At 37.1% G+C, this 19,804-nt stretch overlaps 1 protein-coding gene across 1 annotated transcript; it reads right to left on the bottom strand.

The window, feature by feature from the left end:
* Positions 1-1,804: 1,804 nt before the first annotated feature.
* Positions 1,805-19,768, bottom strand: ABHD17B (abhydrolase domain containing 17B, depalmitoylase). Its single transcript, XM_068176461.1, has 4 exons — positions 19,610-19,768; positions 14,085-14,559; positions 3,775-3,954; positions 1,805-3,315 (listed from the first exon to the last, which is right to left on the bottom strand). The coding sequence occupies exons 2-4, from the start codon at positions 14,549-14,551 to the stop codon at positions 3,096-3,098; spliced, it is 867 nt and encodes a 288-aa protein (XP_068032562.1). The 5' UTR covers positions 14,552-14,559; positions 19,610-19,768; the 3' UTR covers positions 1,805-3,095.
* Between the last annotated feature and the right edge of the window lie 36 nt (positions 19,769-19,804).

Here is a 19,804-nt window from a genome sequence, read left to right as displayed (position 1 = left end):
CTTACTAATTTTCTGCAAAGTTTTCAACCAATCACCCCCCTACTTACATATTATTTTCCTTATTTCTGACTTTAAGATATTAACAATGCCTACAGAGTAGTGAGAAAAATTAGTACCTGTAGGACCTGGCATATTCCATATGAGCGGTACCTTTTTGTCCAATGTCATGCAATTAAAGGAGCCCAAAAATAAACATGCAATATTTTTCCCAATAAAAAAAAAATCTTGAAAAGTAAGTTTAAAATCAATCAATAATAGTAGTTAACTGGACATACACTAGAATTCTTTGCTGCCAGAAGTGGACAGTAAGGAGAGGGGAGTTTTATGGGATTCTGAATGTAAAAGCAAAACATGTCCCAAACAGACCCCACCTTTAGAAAGTAATCACATATTTTACATACATAATGTTGTTTTGAAAGCTGATTTGCCAAGGTTTTCAGAACTGAGAAAGACAGTTTACTTTCAAATACATCTCTAAAGAAAAAAAAAACACAATCCAGGAATGACACCATGAGGCTAACAAACCACTCTTTTCTTTTTCCCTAAAATACAAGCATTGTCTTTCAAGTGAATACTGAATCAACTTTATTTATGAGAAGACAATTGCATCTGTAACATTAAACAACAGCCCATTGTCAATTTCACCAAAATGATGGTATAAGGATAAGACAATCAGGATGTCAAATGTTTTCCTCATCGTTGCAACAGCTCAGAGTTGCTTTCTGTCACTAACAAGTTTGCTACCATAACTCCATTTGCACTACAGGCTAAGCTGTGCCAAAAACCCATTTAAATTCCTTCATGTATACAACTCATCTGAAAAAATACATAAATATAAATCATAAATCAGCATTAAATGGTAATAATTAACCATGCATAAATGGTGCAAAAGAGACCAGAATCTCTACTCACCAGTGCAATCCAGCACAGCTGCACATACTGAACACAAAAACACTGTTAGTCAGACCTTTTGTTCTGCTTCCACAAAACACAGAAACAAAAGCAGCAAAACTACTATGACACCTTTTCTGTCTTTTTCAATTACAGGGTGTCATAATATCCCCTGGCTCAATCAGATAGTTCTTGTGATGATAGTTGATAATTTGCCTGCAAGGGCAGTCAACCAAACTACAGCCAATATATATCATTTAACATTGCACTTCTACACTCTTTATTTCTGAATATCTGAAGGTGAATCTCAAAACAGGCTTCATTCATCACAAAGAAAGCACTTAAACATTTAATAGCAATGATTTCCATTGGAGATAGTGTCTAGAAGGTAGTAAGAAAAGGAAATCAAACTCTGTATTAAATATGATGTAATAAAGCTGAGTTACACACCTGTATCCAAAAGCCTTGAACTAGGATGAAAATCCTTAAGTCTAATGTTGTTATTTCTGAATATACTCTGAATTTCAGAACTCAATGAAACATCCTTCATCAAAAAATCAGGCAGGAACCTAGATGCTTGAGAATAAATTTCTTTCTACTCAATTAACCTTAAGTGCACAAGTCAATAATTCATTTTAATTTCAAAAATGGAAATAGTAGAATTCATTACAGAAAAAAAGTTTACGAGCAACTTTGCAGCAGAAAGCCTGTGTCCAAATTGTAGTAAGGTGAGGCATGGGGAAAGGAGGATGATCAGAACAGTTGGTGATAAAAGAAATGTGCAGGCAATTCAGAACAATGAGTTATTGCTTTTGATGCCAGATTTCCTTGAATAAATGGGGACTTGCTATTTTGATACTGCAAGCAACTGCTGCTATTACATTGAATAAAAAGAAAAATGAAGAACTGCAAGTTTGTGGAATATTGTTTACTGCTAATCAACACATCTTAACCAAAGTTTTCACAATACTCAAAGCTACATTTAAGTATACAATAGTCTCAATCGCAAAAAACAAAGAGAACAATTAAACTACGTAAGGCCTTTAATGTACAGTGTGTATTGTTGGAATATTATCTTGTTCACAATTAGGCTACATATAATTAAGTTTATTTTTCATCATTTTATTCAAGTAAAATGCATTCAAGGGAAAAGTAAGTTTATTTCACGATAAGTTAATAGAAGTATGTCAATATTCTCTTCTTGCCAATCCTCCCACCCCACCCAGGCCTGATTAGTAAAATTTCCATACAATACTCAAAGAACAGTAAGTTTTTACACTAAACACCCAAAATTAAGCCTGATCAGACCACTGCTAAGTTGCAAACTCTTTATTACAATATTGGATAAACTTCAAAGTTCTTCTTAATGACACATTGTGGCTCTAGAAAATCAGTGTTTAAAACTACATGGTTCAAGAAGTCTTCTAGGTTTTAAGTCTGGTTTCAAAGAGGTGTTTTGTGGCCTCAGTAGCAATCATGTGCATGATACTTGCATTACAACAATGATAACTTGCGGAATTATTTTGGCAAGATTAGGACTCCTGAGAACATGAGTGGATATATTTTATTATCCTGAAAGCTAAGAGACAACACGAGTACAAAATAACTAAAGGAAAACTAAGCACAAAATAAATGAAAAATATGGGAAAATATATCTATTTTGCCCCCTCTTCCTGTAACAGGGCGTAAGTAATTTCCAGTGACTGTTTATTCTCATTACATACATTAGTATTTCCTCAAATTTCATGGCTATTACATTTTTACAGAACAGCTTAGAAGTCAGTTTTTTAATTACACCTGTGCAACACAGTAAGTCACAGTACACTTTGAGATGTTTAAAAAATATTTATAAGCTTTGTTTTGATATGCAAAAGCACTTGGCAACATTTTTACAGCATTTGGTTTTATATAATTAAATTTTCTTACAGTACTCCTTGTGATTTTTTTTCTTTACATCTAAGGAGAAAAAAAACCTCACACAAAGAAATATGAACTGCCAAGTCTGAGTGCATGATCATGTAATTCCAGTTTATAACACTGACATTAAAACCTTCATTGATTATGTTAACAAATCATTACCTGTAGATTTAATGAAGGCAACCAAGATGATTTCAAAACACAACATTCAGGTTTTAAGTTACATATTTATCAAAGTGTGAAGTTCTGCAGTGAAATGAAAAAAACCTGTAAATACACAATGGAAGTTACAAGTTCACCAGTTCCTGTGACACAAACTGTTTTAATCTTTCAAGGTACTGCCCATAGAGTTCCACATCATTATGGCCCGCTCCTTCTACCCACAGTGGTTCTACAGGTCTCTGGCAACGCTCAAATAATGCCAGGCCATGTGAAAAGTCAATTACTTCATCTTCAGTTCCATGGATTATTAAGACAGGAGATGTTATTTTAGAAATTTTGTCAATGCTGTAAAGAAAAAATTATACCTGTGAAAACAATGGCATAGTTCTGAAATACATGACAAGAATTTTCTTCATTTAAGATTTACTTAGTTTTTCAGTCTTACAGAAACATATTGCAAAGGACTTTGTTCACAATTATCCAGACTAACAATTCACTGGATAGACCTACTTGTTAAAACCAGGGATTTACATGTTATGTATAGGAAAATGAATTACTTCTTTACAGATAGCCACTAAAATTATTAGAGATGCAAAGTGCCTAGAAGGTTTACAAAGTTTTGTAAACTTCTTCAAATCAAATGTTCCTCTTTGATGTTATTCACTGATTTTTCTCTAATTCTTTTATTAAATATTTGAAAAAAAATTCAGAGAATATGCCAGACTACTTGTTTCTCTAGTTGAAAACGTCTGTTATAGAGAAAATGCATGCTGAATCAAAAAAAAAAAAAATCCTACAACTTACTTTGGGAATGCATCAAAGCAGTATGTCTTCTTTGTATCAGGAAAAGCTACTCGCATTCCTGAGGTCAGTGGAGAATGAAGAATTACAGCAGCACTTTCATACCTAGCAGCAAGATCCACAGATGGTACTGTTCCTATACTCTGGCCATATATAATCACATTTTCAGGGCGAATTCCATACCTAGAAAATTAGAAATGTTTAAAAAGCGGCATATAAAGTGAAACAGACAAAACCTACAGAGGAAGGCAAAAAAAGCATTTCTGAAGGTGAAAATTTTCAGAAGGGTATCAACTATGAAACAGGACCTGGTAGAAGAACAAGTAAGACTGTTTTATGACATTCCTAACTAAAACACACAATTATTTATTTACTCTCTATTTGCAGTATTTTTTCTTTATACCTGAAGGATACTGAAATAATGATTTAATTTTTTAAATACGGATTTGTGAATGCAGTGTGGCTTGTTAAAAGTCTTTACTATTAACTCCAGTGGACCTACAACAGAAAACTGATTAGAGCCTTAATAGCTCTTTGGTTATCATCACATGAAGCATAATCAAGTCTGCAAAAATTTGGTCAGCTTTACTCTTCTGATACCTGATAAAACCTGCAAGCTGGTAACATTGTTTATAAATTTAGTGAAAGTTAAAGCATGCCCATATTGACAGTGATCAGTATAATGATAGTGATCATTCCATGTAATAGCCAAGAAGCTTGCTCTTATCAACCTAATCCACAAGCAAGACAGCCCAACAGGGGATACAGAATTGAAGTCACTGCCTTCGTCCTAGTAAAATGAAATTAACAGAGGCAAACAAAAGAAGCATCTAGTCAACACTCATACAAGTAATTTTAATATATTTTTCAGCATTAGTGTGAATACAAAAAGCAATTGCTACCCAAGTTACATGGGAAAAGCCTCTGGAGAATAGTAATGTGGCCAAGAACAGTGCCTGCAAAAGAAGTGAGCTGCTGATCCACTGCCCTGTACAAACCAGGTACTCTTAGGACAGGCCAGACTGCAGCAGTATATCTAAATTTGGGAAAGGAAGTCCCTTGAATAGGAAAGGATACTACATTGCATTAATAACAAACCCAAGAAAACCTCATACCCAAAAAACCCAAAACCAACAACAACAACCACCCTCCCCAAAACCCCACAAAGCACACCAAACTAACTCCTCCCCATCACCTCCAAAAAAAGTCCAAAGCCCTCATACTAAACCAAAATACCCAAACCCAAATCATGGTTCTCATGAATTATTAAAAACTTGTTCAACTTCTTAAGTAAGAGCAGCCTAGCCTAATGTCACTGTGAAACAGCATGAGGTAGGTTTGACATTTGCCACTTTAACTCTAAAAGTAATGAAAATCAAGTGTAGGAGAGTGCATCTCTTACCTTGTCTACAATAGAGGCATGCATATTTTCTGTCAACATTATATAACAACACCCATAGCCACAAAGAAGTCATCAAATTAGTATATTTTGCATACCTCCAGTAAAGTCAGGGGCGTAGAAGTACCAAAGAAATTCACAAATATCTTATAAACATGGGTAAATAACTGCATGGGTAACCAAACACTAAAATCAGTAATGTCTAAGAGACTAAAAATCAGGAACATTAGGAAAAAAGGTGTTTAATTCGTACCAAGACATTCAAATTAACAACCAACAAAACAGCTCCCCCCAAATCCAAAAGTACTCCTTAATAAGCCAGAAAAAATGCCCTCTAAGTTGCTTCCATATATAATATACAGTTAATAAAAAAATACGTATCTAGGAAGATTTCAAGATTGTAATATTACCTACATACTATGTACCAGTAACAAAACTCATCAGGCATGCCAATAACTTGGTAAATTTGGTAAATTGTTCACATCTAACAGTGTCTATTTAATATTAATCTGTTTATTTAAATTGGGTTCTGGTAGAGTGAAATGTAAAAGGTTTAAAAGTATTAGCACAGAGGCAGACTCTGCCCGACACATGAATCTTGCTGCATCATGACTACTTAATCACTATCCGTGTTTCCTAGAAAGTTTTTAGTCATAATCAGATCATGATCAAATTAAGACTTCTAAAACTCTAAGTCTTCATCATCAGCCTGGAACTACTAGCAGGCCCTTCATATCACAATTCTCAAAGAAAAAGCAATTTCAAGCATGAACAAGATTTCCTGAAAATTCCAACACACACAAAATAAAATAAATTAAAGCTTTGAAATAAAAGACAAATCTAAGCCCTCTACTATTTCTGCATCTCTTCTGAAACACCTGAGAACACAGCACTTATCCTTTTACAATTCACCTCCCAAGTCATATCACATTAGTCCACTATGGAAGTACAGTACAACCTTCCCTCCTTCCAACATAATCTGAACAAAATTTGCATTAATATGTTGCATCACTAGTATGGCATACAGTTTGCACAGCACGTTGTGATAAAACAGTTTTCAAATAATAAACCTTGCCAACTTGCATTTCTTTGGATGTTGAATTTTACAAGATGCAGGCCACTACACAGGAATTTAAAGCACAACTTAAAAACTGTATTTTAAAACATATATTCTCCTCTTTCTCATTATTTGTTCCCCTATTTTTGATCAAATTCCTTCAGCCTGAAGATAGATAAATGATGGCCACAAAAAATAAGCCAAGAAAAGCATTTACAATATCTGGATTAAAATAATCCTTACTCCATCACAGTCAAAAAGATTGCCTCACAGTGCCCACCAGAAAAGACATGCTTTGCAATCTGTAAACTAAAATAAAGAAGTCAATAGCCCGAAGTGGTGGTTCAAAGTACATTTCTGAATACTCTGGCTTGAACAGGATGAAAACCTAAATAATCAACACCTGCCTACCAAATAACAATATCCAAGCAGCTTGGAAAAGATTACATCTGCTCATTCCAGTCTTCCTTTTTCTCTTGAAAAAAGTTCAGCGGGCTGATCCTGGCTGGGTGCCAGGCACACACCAAAGCAGCTCTCACTCTGCTCCACAGCTGGACAGGGGAGAGAAAATTTAATGAAGGGGTCATGGGCTGAGATAAGGATTGGGAGAGATTGCTCATCAAATACCATCAAGGGCAAAACCAGCGAGAACTAGAGATATTAATTGAATTTATTACTAACAAAATCAGAGCAGGAAAATGAGAAGTAAAACAGACCTTAAAAACACCTTCCCCTCATGCCTCCTTTCTTTCCAGCTCTACCTCTCCCCCAGAAGCACAGGGAGACAGGGAATGGGGGTTATGGTCAGTTCATCATGTTGTTTCTCTCACTGCTCAGGGTGAAGAGTCCTTCCCCTGCTCACCCATGGCATCCCCCTTACAGGAGACAGTTCTCCATTAACTTCTCTGACGTGAGTGTCCCACAGGCAACAGTCCCCCTCAAACTGCTGCAAGGTGAGTCACTCTTCCATGGGGTGCAGTCCTTCAAGGACAGGCTGCTCCAGTGTGGGCTCCCCTCTCCACATGCCTCCCATGGTGCCACAGCCTCCTTTCAGGCATCCCCATCCTCTGGTGTGGGGCTCCTCTGGTGCCTAGAGCACCTCCTGCCCCTCCTTCCCCACTGACCCTGGTGTCTGCAGTGCTGCTCCCATCACATGTTCTTCTTTCACTCTTTTCTGGCTGAAATTACAACTGTACATTGATACTTTTTTCCCCTCTTCTTCTTAAATATGTTATCCCAGAGGCACTACCATAATTTCTAATTGGCCTAGCCTTGGCCAGCAGCACATCTGTCTTTGGAGCTGACAGAGACTGGAGGAAGCCTCCGGCAGCTTCTCACAGAAGGCACCCCTGTAGCTCCCTGCTACCGAAGTCTGGCCATACAAGCCCAATATAATAGGCTTCTCAAATATTTAGAAAAAAGGAAGAGCCCAACTACCCCTCTGTTGCTATCTCTCAAAAGTATCACTTTACAATCTAAAACAGAAAAAATTATTGAAAAGGTAAATGTTTTTAAGCTCCCAACTCAGAAAATTTGTTTACTTCTTTTGACAGACTGATAGCCTGTTAAACTCCAAGAAGTTTTGTGTCAAATTATCAGATGACCATACCTGGTCTCCCAAAGGAGGAGTGTCAGATCAAGAGAAAAAGTTGCAGTAACATTGTTCTCTTAATCAGTGCCTTATAAGTACAGGCCATTCTGAGGAAGGGGAACATGACATTTATAGAGCCATACGCTTCAAGTAGTTCCCCTGTTTACAAGAGGTCAAAGACATACTGTAAAGACTGCTGCTATCTTTGAAAGCTCATTATGTTGATAATAGGACTAATGTAAATACTGTTGTCTACTCAAGTAATCTTAGATAACCTGTGTCAGCATAGACAGACCTTCAATGTGGGGCTGAAGGTAATGGAGGGTATTTTTAGGTTTGGGGATTTTTTTTTTTAAGCCATAATCACCAAAATGGACCTTGGAAGAAAACCTTAAAAGTAGCTGTGCACAGATGTACCAATGTGCTGATTTTGCAGAGGAAGCACTATTCCTCATGGACAAGATATTTTGGGCAAAATCTGGTACAAAACTTGATAGGTATTTTCTGCAGTTTAAAGGCTGACTGCAACATTTTTTCTTTCCCAGAACAACTGAGATTTCAATTCCTTTCAACATCCAATTCATCCTTTATGTTCACACACTTAAAGGTTACCTGCCTGGAAAGCAGATGGAATCTAAAGAGCAGTTTTGACACAGAACCTGTGTTCATATAAGCTTCCTGACATCCTCACAGAGTGTCTGAGTACACATGACGAATTTCTGCCTCATCAGCACACTAAAGGCACAGGTTGATGTCACTACAAAGCTAAGCTATTGCTGAACAGAAAATAACCACTTTCCTATTTGCAGCTTCAGCAATGTGTTCCCCCTCATTAGGCTTTAACAGTTAGTGCAAGGAACTAAATAAATCTTGTCTGGGAGGAGTGGAGCAATTGCTTTAGCACTCCTTTGTGCTGCCTGTGTTCAGGGACAGGCAGGAAACAGCATGCCACTGCCAGGTGAGGAAGCAGCAAGCCAATAAGATGTTGTAACTGTCCCAACTGTTCAAGTGCCTGGAACCAGGGCCCAAGATAACATTAATGAAGCCAGTAATCTTTTCTGTGGCCCTACATATGCTGACCAGATACAGATGGTAGCCTATAAAAGAGGCAACCCTAAACACTCCTGGCCTGATCTTTTCAGCTTCTGGTAGGAAAACAACTGCTAAACAGCAATGAAACATTCTTTTTTCCCCTTAGTGATGAACTTCATGTGATTTAGCAGAAACTTTTTCACTATTTCCTTGATATTTCTGTCTTTGTAGCATGACCTTTTCTGCACTTTACTAAACACTTTTCTTGCTGGTGGTCCACCTTTTCTCTGCCCCACCATTCTCTTTTTTTCTCTTCATGGAATCATAGAACAGTTTAGGTTGGAATGTAATATAGTCCAGGCCCCTGCCATAGGAAGGTAATATTTCACTGAATCGAGTTGCTCGAAGTGCTGTCTGACCCTTCCTTGAACACTTTAATTGGATGTACATCACATTGGATATTAACCTTATCTTATATTTTCACTGGATATGTATCACCATGTATTACCATGATGTGCAATAAGCAAACTACAAAATGTATGTCTGGCTGTGACAAGGTAGGTAGAGTTTTCTTTTTTCTTTGGGTTTTTTCCTTTGTTTTTGGTTTTTAACTTCAGTTACCTTTAAGAAACAAATACCAGCAGAAATTACCATGCTACACTGTGAGGCTCTTAAAAAATACCTGCCATTTTGATCTGGATATACATAAGTGAGACAAAGTAATTTATATTTACTTCTGAACTATTGCTCTTAATCTGTAAGACTTGATCGCTTTACAATAATGAAATAAATTACTGATAAGATCAAGCTTAGAAGCGTACATTTTCCATGGTACCTCTTTAGGCTTACACTACATGCTCTAGAGAAGCTACCGTTTGGGAAGCTATTGCAACACAAACATTTAGTAAACTGACACAGCACTTGGGGCACATGGAACAAGGAGGAACACACTGAGGGAATTTTCAATGCACATTCAGAGTCTTTATCATGGATATAACACATGAAATTACAGCTGCAATTTGCAGAACATGAAGGGCATGAACCTTATCCACATCTATAACTCAACATGCCAGGCCATGATTAAAATTCAAGAGCATACTGCTCTTCCTCAACTGATGTGTCCATTCCCCTTCATGTGCATACAATATTTTACACTGGGAGAAGAAAAAAGGAACTATGTTTTATGATTGGCAAACCCATTGTCCAAATTGTAATCAACAAACTGCACCTTCTCCGCCTCTCTCTCAGTTTGGTCTTTTCTAAACTTTAAAATGCTACCAATTCACTTGTTCTATTGTTAAGATTTATCTTTCATGACAATCGAGCTACTTTCCCTATCAATTTAAAGAAAACCTCAATTTCTCTCCAAATGTACAAAGTTATAGGACCTCAACTTCTAGCTGAACTCCCCCTCTTCTACTTCTGACTGAAAAAAAAAATAGTTTGTGAATTGCCAAATGAACACTTTTGGCCAACATCTGAAGAGACTCAGTGTAATTCCTATACCTGGCTGTTAAATTTATGGACATTCTGTCCACTTTGACACATCGTCTGATGGTGAGATTTACCCTTCAATTTTTCAATTATTATGCAGCCCATGATAAGCAACAATGAAAGGGCTGTTTTGCCTCTTACCCGTAAATCTGGTCATGAGGCAATTCTGGCACATCTTCAGAGGCTTCTGAATGAGCACCACTTGCCCTGCATTTGCCTGGGGCTGGTTAAACCTTTTCACCCTTGCTAGGGTGCCATCAAAGGCCTTTAGAGACCAGAACAGCAGAAAATAGGCGTATCCCAAAATGACTCCTGGCATTTCAACACTTGGTAGTTATGACAGCTGGAAAAAGAATGTCCTCACTTGCAGCTTTTATACAGACCCATGCACATGAATATGCAACAATGTACACCTTTTCCAAACCTGATGAAGGCAGTGAATCACACCACCTTCTTTCATGGCCATCATCCACATAGGCAGCTACTGCTTCCTATTAACATCCTCAAAGAAGGTAAAGAATGGGGACACAACTCAGCATCTACATCTGCTCTTTACCTGTTCTGGTAGGCTGCCAAACTAGTTTTCTGTAGTCAATTTCATGAACATTAATATTCACAGCAAAATCTCATCCTCACCCTCAGTATGACTTTCAGACTATTTCACCCCAGGTGTCCAGTCCCCACTGGACAGCTGTACTGATTTACAGGTGAGTAAATCTTGTGAGTACATCTTGTCTTTCCAAGACACAAAACTTAAGATGCTAGCAAGTCTTTACCACAAGTAGTTTTGTTGGCTGTAGAATTAAGTCCGCATCAGCATTTCAATTACCCCAGAAACATATTTTAGTGCTGGGTTCTATGATTTCATTTTTCAGAACAGGGAATGCAGGGAGCTATGGCTGAGATCAATCTCCGAAGGTAACTTCTCCATTCTTCATCACATCACAAACTGAGAGGCAGAGTTTAAAACACTTGGGTCCCTTTCTTACCTCATCAACAAGAATTTCCAAGGAGTTACAACTATACTCACATTTTTCCTGCAAACAATCCATTGAATTACTTTGTTTCTGCAGAATCAGTTATAAATGACAAAGATGGTGCCAGTGTGAAACTGACAAAATACGCTATGCTATGAAAGCAAATCAAGGCTGTAGCAAATGCTCAAAGGCTCTGTTTCGGTCCAGATATTGAGTATTTTAACACAGCTGAGCACTGTCTCAGGGCTCAAGAGAATACCATAGCTGAATAACCAAACTGAGTCAGTATATCCAGAGTCAAGTGCTGAACTTCCCCCTCATACACCCAGCATTCAGATACAAGGATGAGACCAGGTCAGCCAATTGGAAAGCTGTTTTAAGTACTACAGGTGTAACGGGTAACACCAACCTCTTCTTCAGCAGCAGACCAAATTCAGTTCACATGCGTGAAATTCACAAGTTGGACAGACCAATGTAGACTTCATACACTCTACAGAATTACCTAATTTTGACAGGAGGTGAAATAATAATAATAAAAAAGGCAGACATGGAAAAAGGGACGAAGGTGAGGACCATAAGAATATCTCATAAGATATATTTAGAGGTCTTCCCAACGTTTGCTCATGAAAGAGCACACTTATATGGTACATTACAATCATAGAATAGTTTGGGTGGGAAGGGACGTTTAACAACCCTGTAATTCTACCTTCCCTGTCAAAGGCAGGGATACTTTCCACTAGACCAATCTGCTGAAAGTTCTATCCAACCTGGCCTTGAACACTTCCAGGGATGGAGAAGTTGCCCACAATTTCTCTGGACAATTGGTTCTTCTGTTGGCAACTTCTCTGGGCAACCTGTTCCAGTGCTTTATCACTCTCACAGAAAATAATTTCTTTCTTATATCTAATCTCAATCTACCCTCTTTCAGTTTAAAGCCATTAGTCTCTGTCCTATCAATTATGAACAATCTTATTTGTTTAGAGAAAGTACACTTCATTGCTTAAGTATTGTGGTGAGAATTCAAATTGCAATCACATTTCCTTGTAGGTTTTATATTCAGACATTCACTATGAGAAAGAAGAAACAATAATTACAAATTAGTTTATAAAACAGAGCCCGTAAACTGACAAAGTATTATGCTTCACCATCTAGTTCTCTTCCATTTTCTGTTACATTTCAATAGCTCAGACTGTCTTCCAAATTGTTCACAAACCACATCATGTTTTCGGTAAATGTTACTGGGTATTTCACTGAGTAGCTAATGTCCAGATCACCTACCAGCTACAAACCATAGTCAACAGTGCACGTGCTGTAGCACTTGGCTTAAGTCATATCTCAACTTTCCACTGTAATAAACACCAAAAGCTAATCTAACAACCTAGTATGCATGTTTTTGAATAGATGAAGCTGAAAACCTGTCCCCTGTGGTTGAGTGAGGTTTATGATAATAAGCTTTTTTCCTATTTAATACATGGATAACATATGCTTCGTTGAAAAGAAGCATCATACTGTTGTTGTAATGTAAAAGGAGTGTAATGTAAAAAGACTAAATGTGTATTTTAAACACTGAAAAGGGGTAATCTGCTCATTAATATTACATTGACGAAGCTCTAAACTCACTGTGACAATTACCAGGATCCAGGATTTAAAGTCCACATGTCCTTACACTAAGTCATATCCCTGATACTATAATTATTAAACAGAATGCTCAAGTTGCAATGACTGAGCCATAACAACACACTTCAGGTTTTTATACCTTTTTGGTTTAAAATACACACTGAGCTCGGATTTTTTGGTGAGCAGTTATTCTTATGACTGAACACTATTTTAAAAACTAGTTGTTATAGTCTGGGTATTTGTAATATGAGAAGACTATTGAGCTAAGTGGAAAAAATATGGTGAAAATTGGTCTCAAATTAGAGAAGCTGCACTTATTTGGTGCAGGATTCTCTAGGATTCTTACCTGTATCAGAGAAAGCATTCAGAGTCTTTCATCTTGCTATTTTATGTCCCACAAAACCAGAGGCTTAGAACACAGAAACTGCTGAAATAACATCTTCCCATTTGCATTTTTCTTGTCCATTTTTATTCTGCTTGAGTTAACACCACTGCTCCAAATTCCTCTTGTTTTGTTCCCACCATAAGGTATTTACACAGATCCATTTTAACCTCTCCCACACATTATATTTTGTGAAGATAGTTTTCTATATAAAGCAAAAAGATGTTTTCTCTCTTTGGAAATGCTGTAGCTGCCAGTCAGAATTCTGAAACAAAGGTGATCTCAACACTATACAGAAATAAGAGTCTCACCAAGTTCTCTGCTACCAGCTTTTACTCTGCCCCTCCCTACAAAAAAAGTAGATGATGGAAATTATCTGAGGAAACAACCTGCATTTTCTCACATCCACATCACAACAGTGGGTTAATGACTGGGATATCAATTATTACGGATTTTCCCCAACTTTGTAATTTTTGCAGCTGAGAAGATTCCAAACTATGACAATAAGGAAGATGCTCTATTTGTCCAAGACTTAAACCACAGCTTATTAAATTTAATTCCATTTCAATTTTTCCAGTATGTAAGTAATATACACTGATCCTGCTTCATACTGACAATGCCTTCAGCACCAGGCACCACCAGTCAGCTTGGATATGAATCCACTAATGTTAAATCACAGCATTGCTGTTTCAACTACTGATGCATGTTAAATAAAACCATATGACAACAATGCTGTATAAGAAAAATGGTAACTAATGTCTTACCTTGTTCTAAGAGCCACCCAAGCAGCATCAATGTCAGCATACAGATTCTTCTCTGTAGGCTTCCCAGAACTTGCACCATATCCAGAATAATCATAGGAGAATATGTTGCAATTAATCCGTGAACCCAGTCCTATATAAAAGCTGCTCATCTGACCCAGGTCAACAGCATTTCCATGTGAGAAGAGCAAAGTGTACTTGGCGTTAGGTGAGCAACGCACAAACATACAGGCAATCCTGTTGCCTTTACATGTTCTAGTCATGAAGCACTCAATGGCATCTTTTTCTCTAGAAGAATACTGCCAGTCTGCTCGCTCTGAGAGATGCAAGGTCCAGCGACTACCACTCTCATCACACATCAATGTGTATGTGGGATCAGGAGGTAAGAATGCCAGCTTAGAGGCAATTTTCCCTGGGCATGGTGGACAACAGAACAGGCAACACAGTTCACTAAAGGAAAGATTATTCATCTTCTAGTCTGAAATGGGAAGAGAGAATAGTATCAGTTTCTAGGTACAATCTGACATTAAAAAAACCCAACTTACAAAAAAAAAAGTGAACATAACATCTCTAGAAAATAATGCATAACTTCTGAACATTTAACAAAACAAAGACTTAAATACATATATGTACATTTCCATATAATATTTAATTTTGTATTATTAGTTACTTCACAATGAGTATATTATTAGAGAGGAGTGATAACTCTAGAGCCCTGCCAGCTATCAAAAGTAAAACATGATTACCCAGGGAAAGAACAAGCATGAGTTTTGGAGTTTCTTTGGAGGAAATGAAGTTCCTCATCTTAAAACATTAAGAAAAGTGTTCTTCCCATTGACAAATACATACGTGATAAAGAACAGTAAAAACACGTTGCAGAGTTGCAGCATACTAAGGTTATGCAGATTTCTGCAGCCAAAAATCACTACAGCATCTCCTAAATACAAAGAATGTATATTGCAATCACAAGGTATGGGCTCCTGCAAGCACTATCAGAAGTACAAAGGGTGCATGAAGGTCAAAACTTAGAAGATAAAGCAAGATTATACTTCTGGATTAGCAAACACTCTAGAGTTTTGGTACATGAAAATGTAGCCATGAACTTATCCTTGCTCCTCATACTTGCTGACACAAATGTTTTGAAAACCTTCAAAGAAGTTCTTAGCTGTATTGCGCATAGGAGTTTGGATTGTATAAATGACACAATTGGGTTTTTTTTTTCATGCTTCAAGAAACACATCCCAAACGAAATGCTCTATCACAGATATTTGTTAAAGCAATATAATCTATAGTACAAATTCAAAGCATTGGTTTTAACAGTGGAGGGGGGGAGAAAAAAAAATAAACACACCTATCTAAAGCAAGATAGGCAGAGATACTGTTGTCCTTAAAACAGACATTGTGGTCTCTTAATTTAGAGCAGTGAGAAGGGAGTGGGGGAAAATCCTTTGTTGTGGCAATACTTTTTCTCAGAGATAAAAAGAGCAATGAAATTTGACAAGTACCATACTGGAAACCAGCACAACAAAGATAAGCATTTACTCTACTTTCCTTGTGTTAAGGCACCAGACATTTCATCTTAAACGACTTTTTCATACCAAATCTATCTACAGGTCTCAAGTTCATCTCCTGACAATTCCCTGTGAACACAAACACAGTTTCACATACTGACTGACAAGATTTCAGTTGTCTACAGTACCATGCTGTTCCAGAACGCTTTGGGTCATCCAACAATAAAATCTTACTGCTAACTATGACACCTAACAATATTTAGCTATTTCAAATTTTGTCCTTAAATTTGTATAGAAGCATAGTTTTCATGTGTAAACTTCTTTTTAAAGAAGCTTCAAGGACAGTGCTGCAAAAACACTTTAACATGTATCACAAAACAACTATCTGTATTTCTGGATGTGTGAATGGTCTTTTCCTGGTGATACAGTACGAAAGCATACTGCAAACAATGTTACATGGAGCATACTTTTAGAGCAGCAAAAACACGCAAAGTGAGACAGTCTGACAAACACATGAGCATTCGTGGACTACCACAAAAAAAGAGGCTGCCGCAGCTAAGCGTTTTCACCCCAGGTCTCTAGTTTTCTTCAAAACAGAGGGAAACCACAGAGGCTTAGACGTGGGAGATCACCACTTCCAGTTTCAAGGATATGGTGGGAAGTACTGATCAGCTCCCATAAGAAGGTAGATAGGCTCTTAAAGAAGATCCTGGATAAAGGACCATATTCCTGCCTGCCAAAGTAATAATACTATTGTGTTTCAGCATAATTAGTCACTCAAATTTGGAATAGCTCATCCCCATCAGATGAGATTATGTGAACATCAAGTTTCAGTTATACCCACAAGTCAGGATAAGTGGAAGGAGTCTATGGAGGAAGTCTAACTATTAGCAAAAGGTTGAGATTGTCTTATGCAAAGTAAAAATCCTATTGTTTTGGGGGTGGTGATGGTGGTGTGTATTTGTTCTTTCTTCACTTCTCTTGTAATTATGAGCACCAAAGAAGCAACTTCTTTCAGCTGTACTTAATGAGTTCATCTTCACAGTCCAGAGAAAATCCTGTGATGCCTCAACATGTTTTTTTTCCCAAGCACTTATGACACAATACTCAAAATCACTTCTATTTCTATCAGAAACTATTAAATGGATCTGTTCCAAGTGAGTTTTCCCACCTCTACAGAAATGCCGAAGGTGAAGTTAGATATTATACTGTATTCTAAGGGGGTGATTATTATTTTTTCTGAAAAACTTAAAAGAATTTGTACCTCCAAGGTGAGATATTAATAGTTTGTTTTGCCCAGGAACAGTGGATTACACTCTATACCAGCATACAATGAGAACTATGGAATTTCTTATTTCTTCCAAATCCACTTGTCAGAAAGAATTAGAACAGGAGTTTACATTATTTGTAAGTATAAACAGCCCAGCAACACTACAAATATGATCTCACTCAGAAAATATTTGCTATTTGCCGAAGTAATTTCAGAAGACTGGAAACTGGCCTGCAGGATTCACATGCAGGGCAGTACTGCAGTAAACCACAGTGAATTAGCAGATGTGGTGGTACTGTCCTGCAAGATAGCTTAAATGTGCTAAAAATGGGCTGTCACCAGATATGGCAAATGACATGCTAAAGACAGCAGATGAAGTATTATTCCTCCCCTTTGCTAGACTAATGCAGGCTTTATGTATTGATTTTTTAATCCAATGGAAAATATGCCTACTGAAACAAAGGATTCTGATTCCAGAGCCATTCTCCAGCTAAATCATGGCTAATAACTCTCTTCTTTAAAACAAACACATGCTACTTTCTTCACTCAAAAGACCCAGGACAACCAGCAGGTCACTAACTGAACCAACTTGATACAAAACACCTACTGAACTTCCACAGGAGAATAGCTCCAACTAAATGCAAACAGTGTTTCTATTATACTGGAACTGGTTTGTCATTCACTGTGATGGATTGTATTCACATGAGAGTGTGAATAAGCTGGATGTGTGCTTTATCTGGATTCTTAAGGAAGCTGAGGCAAAAACAACTCTGACTAAATTACTTTAAGCATATGGTTCCTCAAGTACAGATGAGTAACTTTAATGGGACTCATTTGACTAAGATATGTTGTGAATACCTGAGTTATAGTCTAACACCTTCTGAGCATGTATGATGTAAATCTCTGTGCTCATTACAGCATCATCAGATTCTGAGATCAACACATCGCAACAACACAACTATCTCACCTTCTACTTGACATTTCAGTAGTAATAAAAATGCCAGTGCTGTTCTGCAAACACAATTCCTACAGCTGGTAAAATATACTACAAAAAAAATACAATAAAGAAATATACATCCCCTTTAAAATTATACTGCATTTTTCATAGTAATTAAGGATGAAAATTCAATGGAAGAAACTGCAGAAAACTCTTCTATTGCAGCAATAGAGGTTAAGAAATAAAACACACCCAAGCTGTACTACTTACCCCTTCTGGGATAGATTTTAAAAGGAAAGCCAGAGCATTTTATCAATTTTATCTCTTTAACTCTCCCATGAATGAATAAAGACCTAATGTATAAAATTACAAATATAAAACTGCCCACAGGCAGTGATTTCAATTCATTCTGTGGCAATTAGCATTCTCATAAAGGCTAACAGAAGGGGGAAAATGTTTATTTAATCTTAAAGAACACCTGAAGTACTTATCTTGTGCTTCCTAAGATAACAAAAATGTAATTTTTTCATATAAGTAATTAATCCTGTCCTCCTATTGCTGTACATAATAACATTACAGTGGAATGTATTATTCACATATTTGAATACTTCACTATGTATTAGTCTCAAAACCAGCCTAACCTTGCAAACACTTATCTAGAAATCTTATATTTACATTAAATATAAATTATTACAATTGTTTATTTAAATTAAATTGCCTATTTCATGGGAACTATTCACCAGAACAACGTCAAACTCATAAATATAGCTGCTGGTTTGGAACTTTAACTGTTGCTCAAACCATAATGGGCAAGATATTAAAATTGGTGGTTTTTGGAGGGTTGTTTTGTTTTTTTTTTTTTGTTGCTATTTGTGTGTATTTTGGTTGTGGGTTGTTTGATTAGGGTTTTCTTTCATCTTTACTGTGCATTATCTAGTGCTGAAAGAAGAAATTCTAAAGCATTTTTCCTCACATTTTCATTGAACACAATACAATGAGAACTGGAGTGCAAGCCACTAGTGAAGTACTGATATTTATTTCAACACCTGTATAATATTAAAAATGGAACAGAACAATATGAACATCCTTTAACTAGTCCAACAGCAAAAGCAACAAAATGTTCAGAGAAAAAGAAATCATTAGTGTCTGATTAAGTACCACATAAAAGGATTAAGAGAATATTAAGAAAGAACAGTAAGTCCAGAAAACAGCACAAATTAAGTATATTCGATAATGAAAAAGCTATATTAAGAAATATTGTGAAGTAAGTATTTAAGGTAGTTTTCAAGGGACAAAGTAGGCTACATGAAAACAGAGAAGCCTGATGGAACTAAAACTTTACGGTGGTTAATTTGATCCTAAACAAAAAACCACCCTTTCTAGTCTTACAAACTCCAGCTATTTTAACTCATATATAGAGACATTATTTATCGTCTGCTGGTTACTTTGTATGTATCAAAACCTAACGGCATAGTTGAAATAAGAAAGGGAACACAGGAAACATTAACTAAAAAATCCAGACATTCTTTATCACCCGAAGAACAAACTAAACCTCTAAAGGTTCCAGATAGACAACTGCGGGATTAAGCCGATTACATAATGCCTTGCATGCTCCAAGCAAGACTCTACCCCCGGAGCTGACTGCTGAAGCCCCGCTGTGTCCCAGCCGCCCCAGCCCGGCGTCCCACCAACACGGAGCTCCGCCCTTAACACCGCTCTGCGCTCAGGTGCTTCTACTCCGATTTCCGCAGCCATGAACTTTCCTAGCTAATTACTGACCAAATACTTTAAATTTTTATATTAATAATACCTGAGAGCAATGTTAAGGCCAGCGTCACTCCCACCCTCAATAGCAGAAGCTGAAGGAATGAATTTAACCAGGCTGGCGGGAACTAAATTAACTCCTCAGGTGTCCGCATCTGAAAAGGGCTCTGCCGAAGTCCTCAGCAGTGACTCAAAGGCACTGTCTGGAGCCGCCGCGAAAAGCCAGACTTTAAGAAGCGTG

Source organism: Anomalospiza imberbis, chromosome Z (assembly GCF_031753505.1).
Source record: "Anomalospiza imberbis isolate Cuckoo-Finch-1a 21T00152 chromosome Z, ASM3175350v1, whole genome shotgun sequence".
In the NCBI taxonomy this organism is placed as follows: Eukaryota; Metazoa; Chordata; class Aves; order Passeriformes; family Viduidae; genus Anomalospiza; species Anomalospiza imberbis.
The sequence above is the reverse complement of the archived record's forward strand: the minus strand, read 5'-3'. Positions and strand labels throughout refer to the sequence as shown.

Excerpts from the sequence above, each read along its gene's own strand:
- ABHD17B (XM_068176461.1), bottom strand. The coding sequence starts at position 14,551 with ATGAATAATCTTTCCTTTAGTGAACTGTGTTGCCTGTTCTGTTGTCCA. Across the intron at positions 3,955-14,084 it reads TGGGTGGCTCTTAGAACAAG|GTATGGAATTCGCCCTGAAA; the intron begins GTAAGACATTAG and ends CTAATTTTCTAG. Across the intron at positions 3,316-3,774 it reads TGCTTTGATGCATTCCCAAA|CATTGACAAAATTTCTAAAA; the intron begins GTAAGTTGTAGG and ends TTTTCTTTACAG.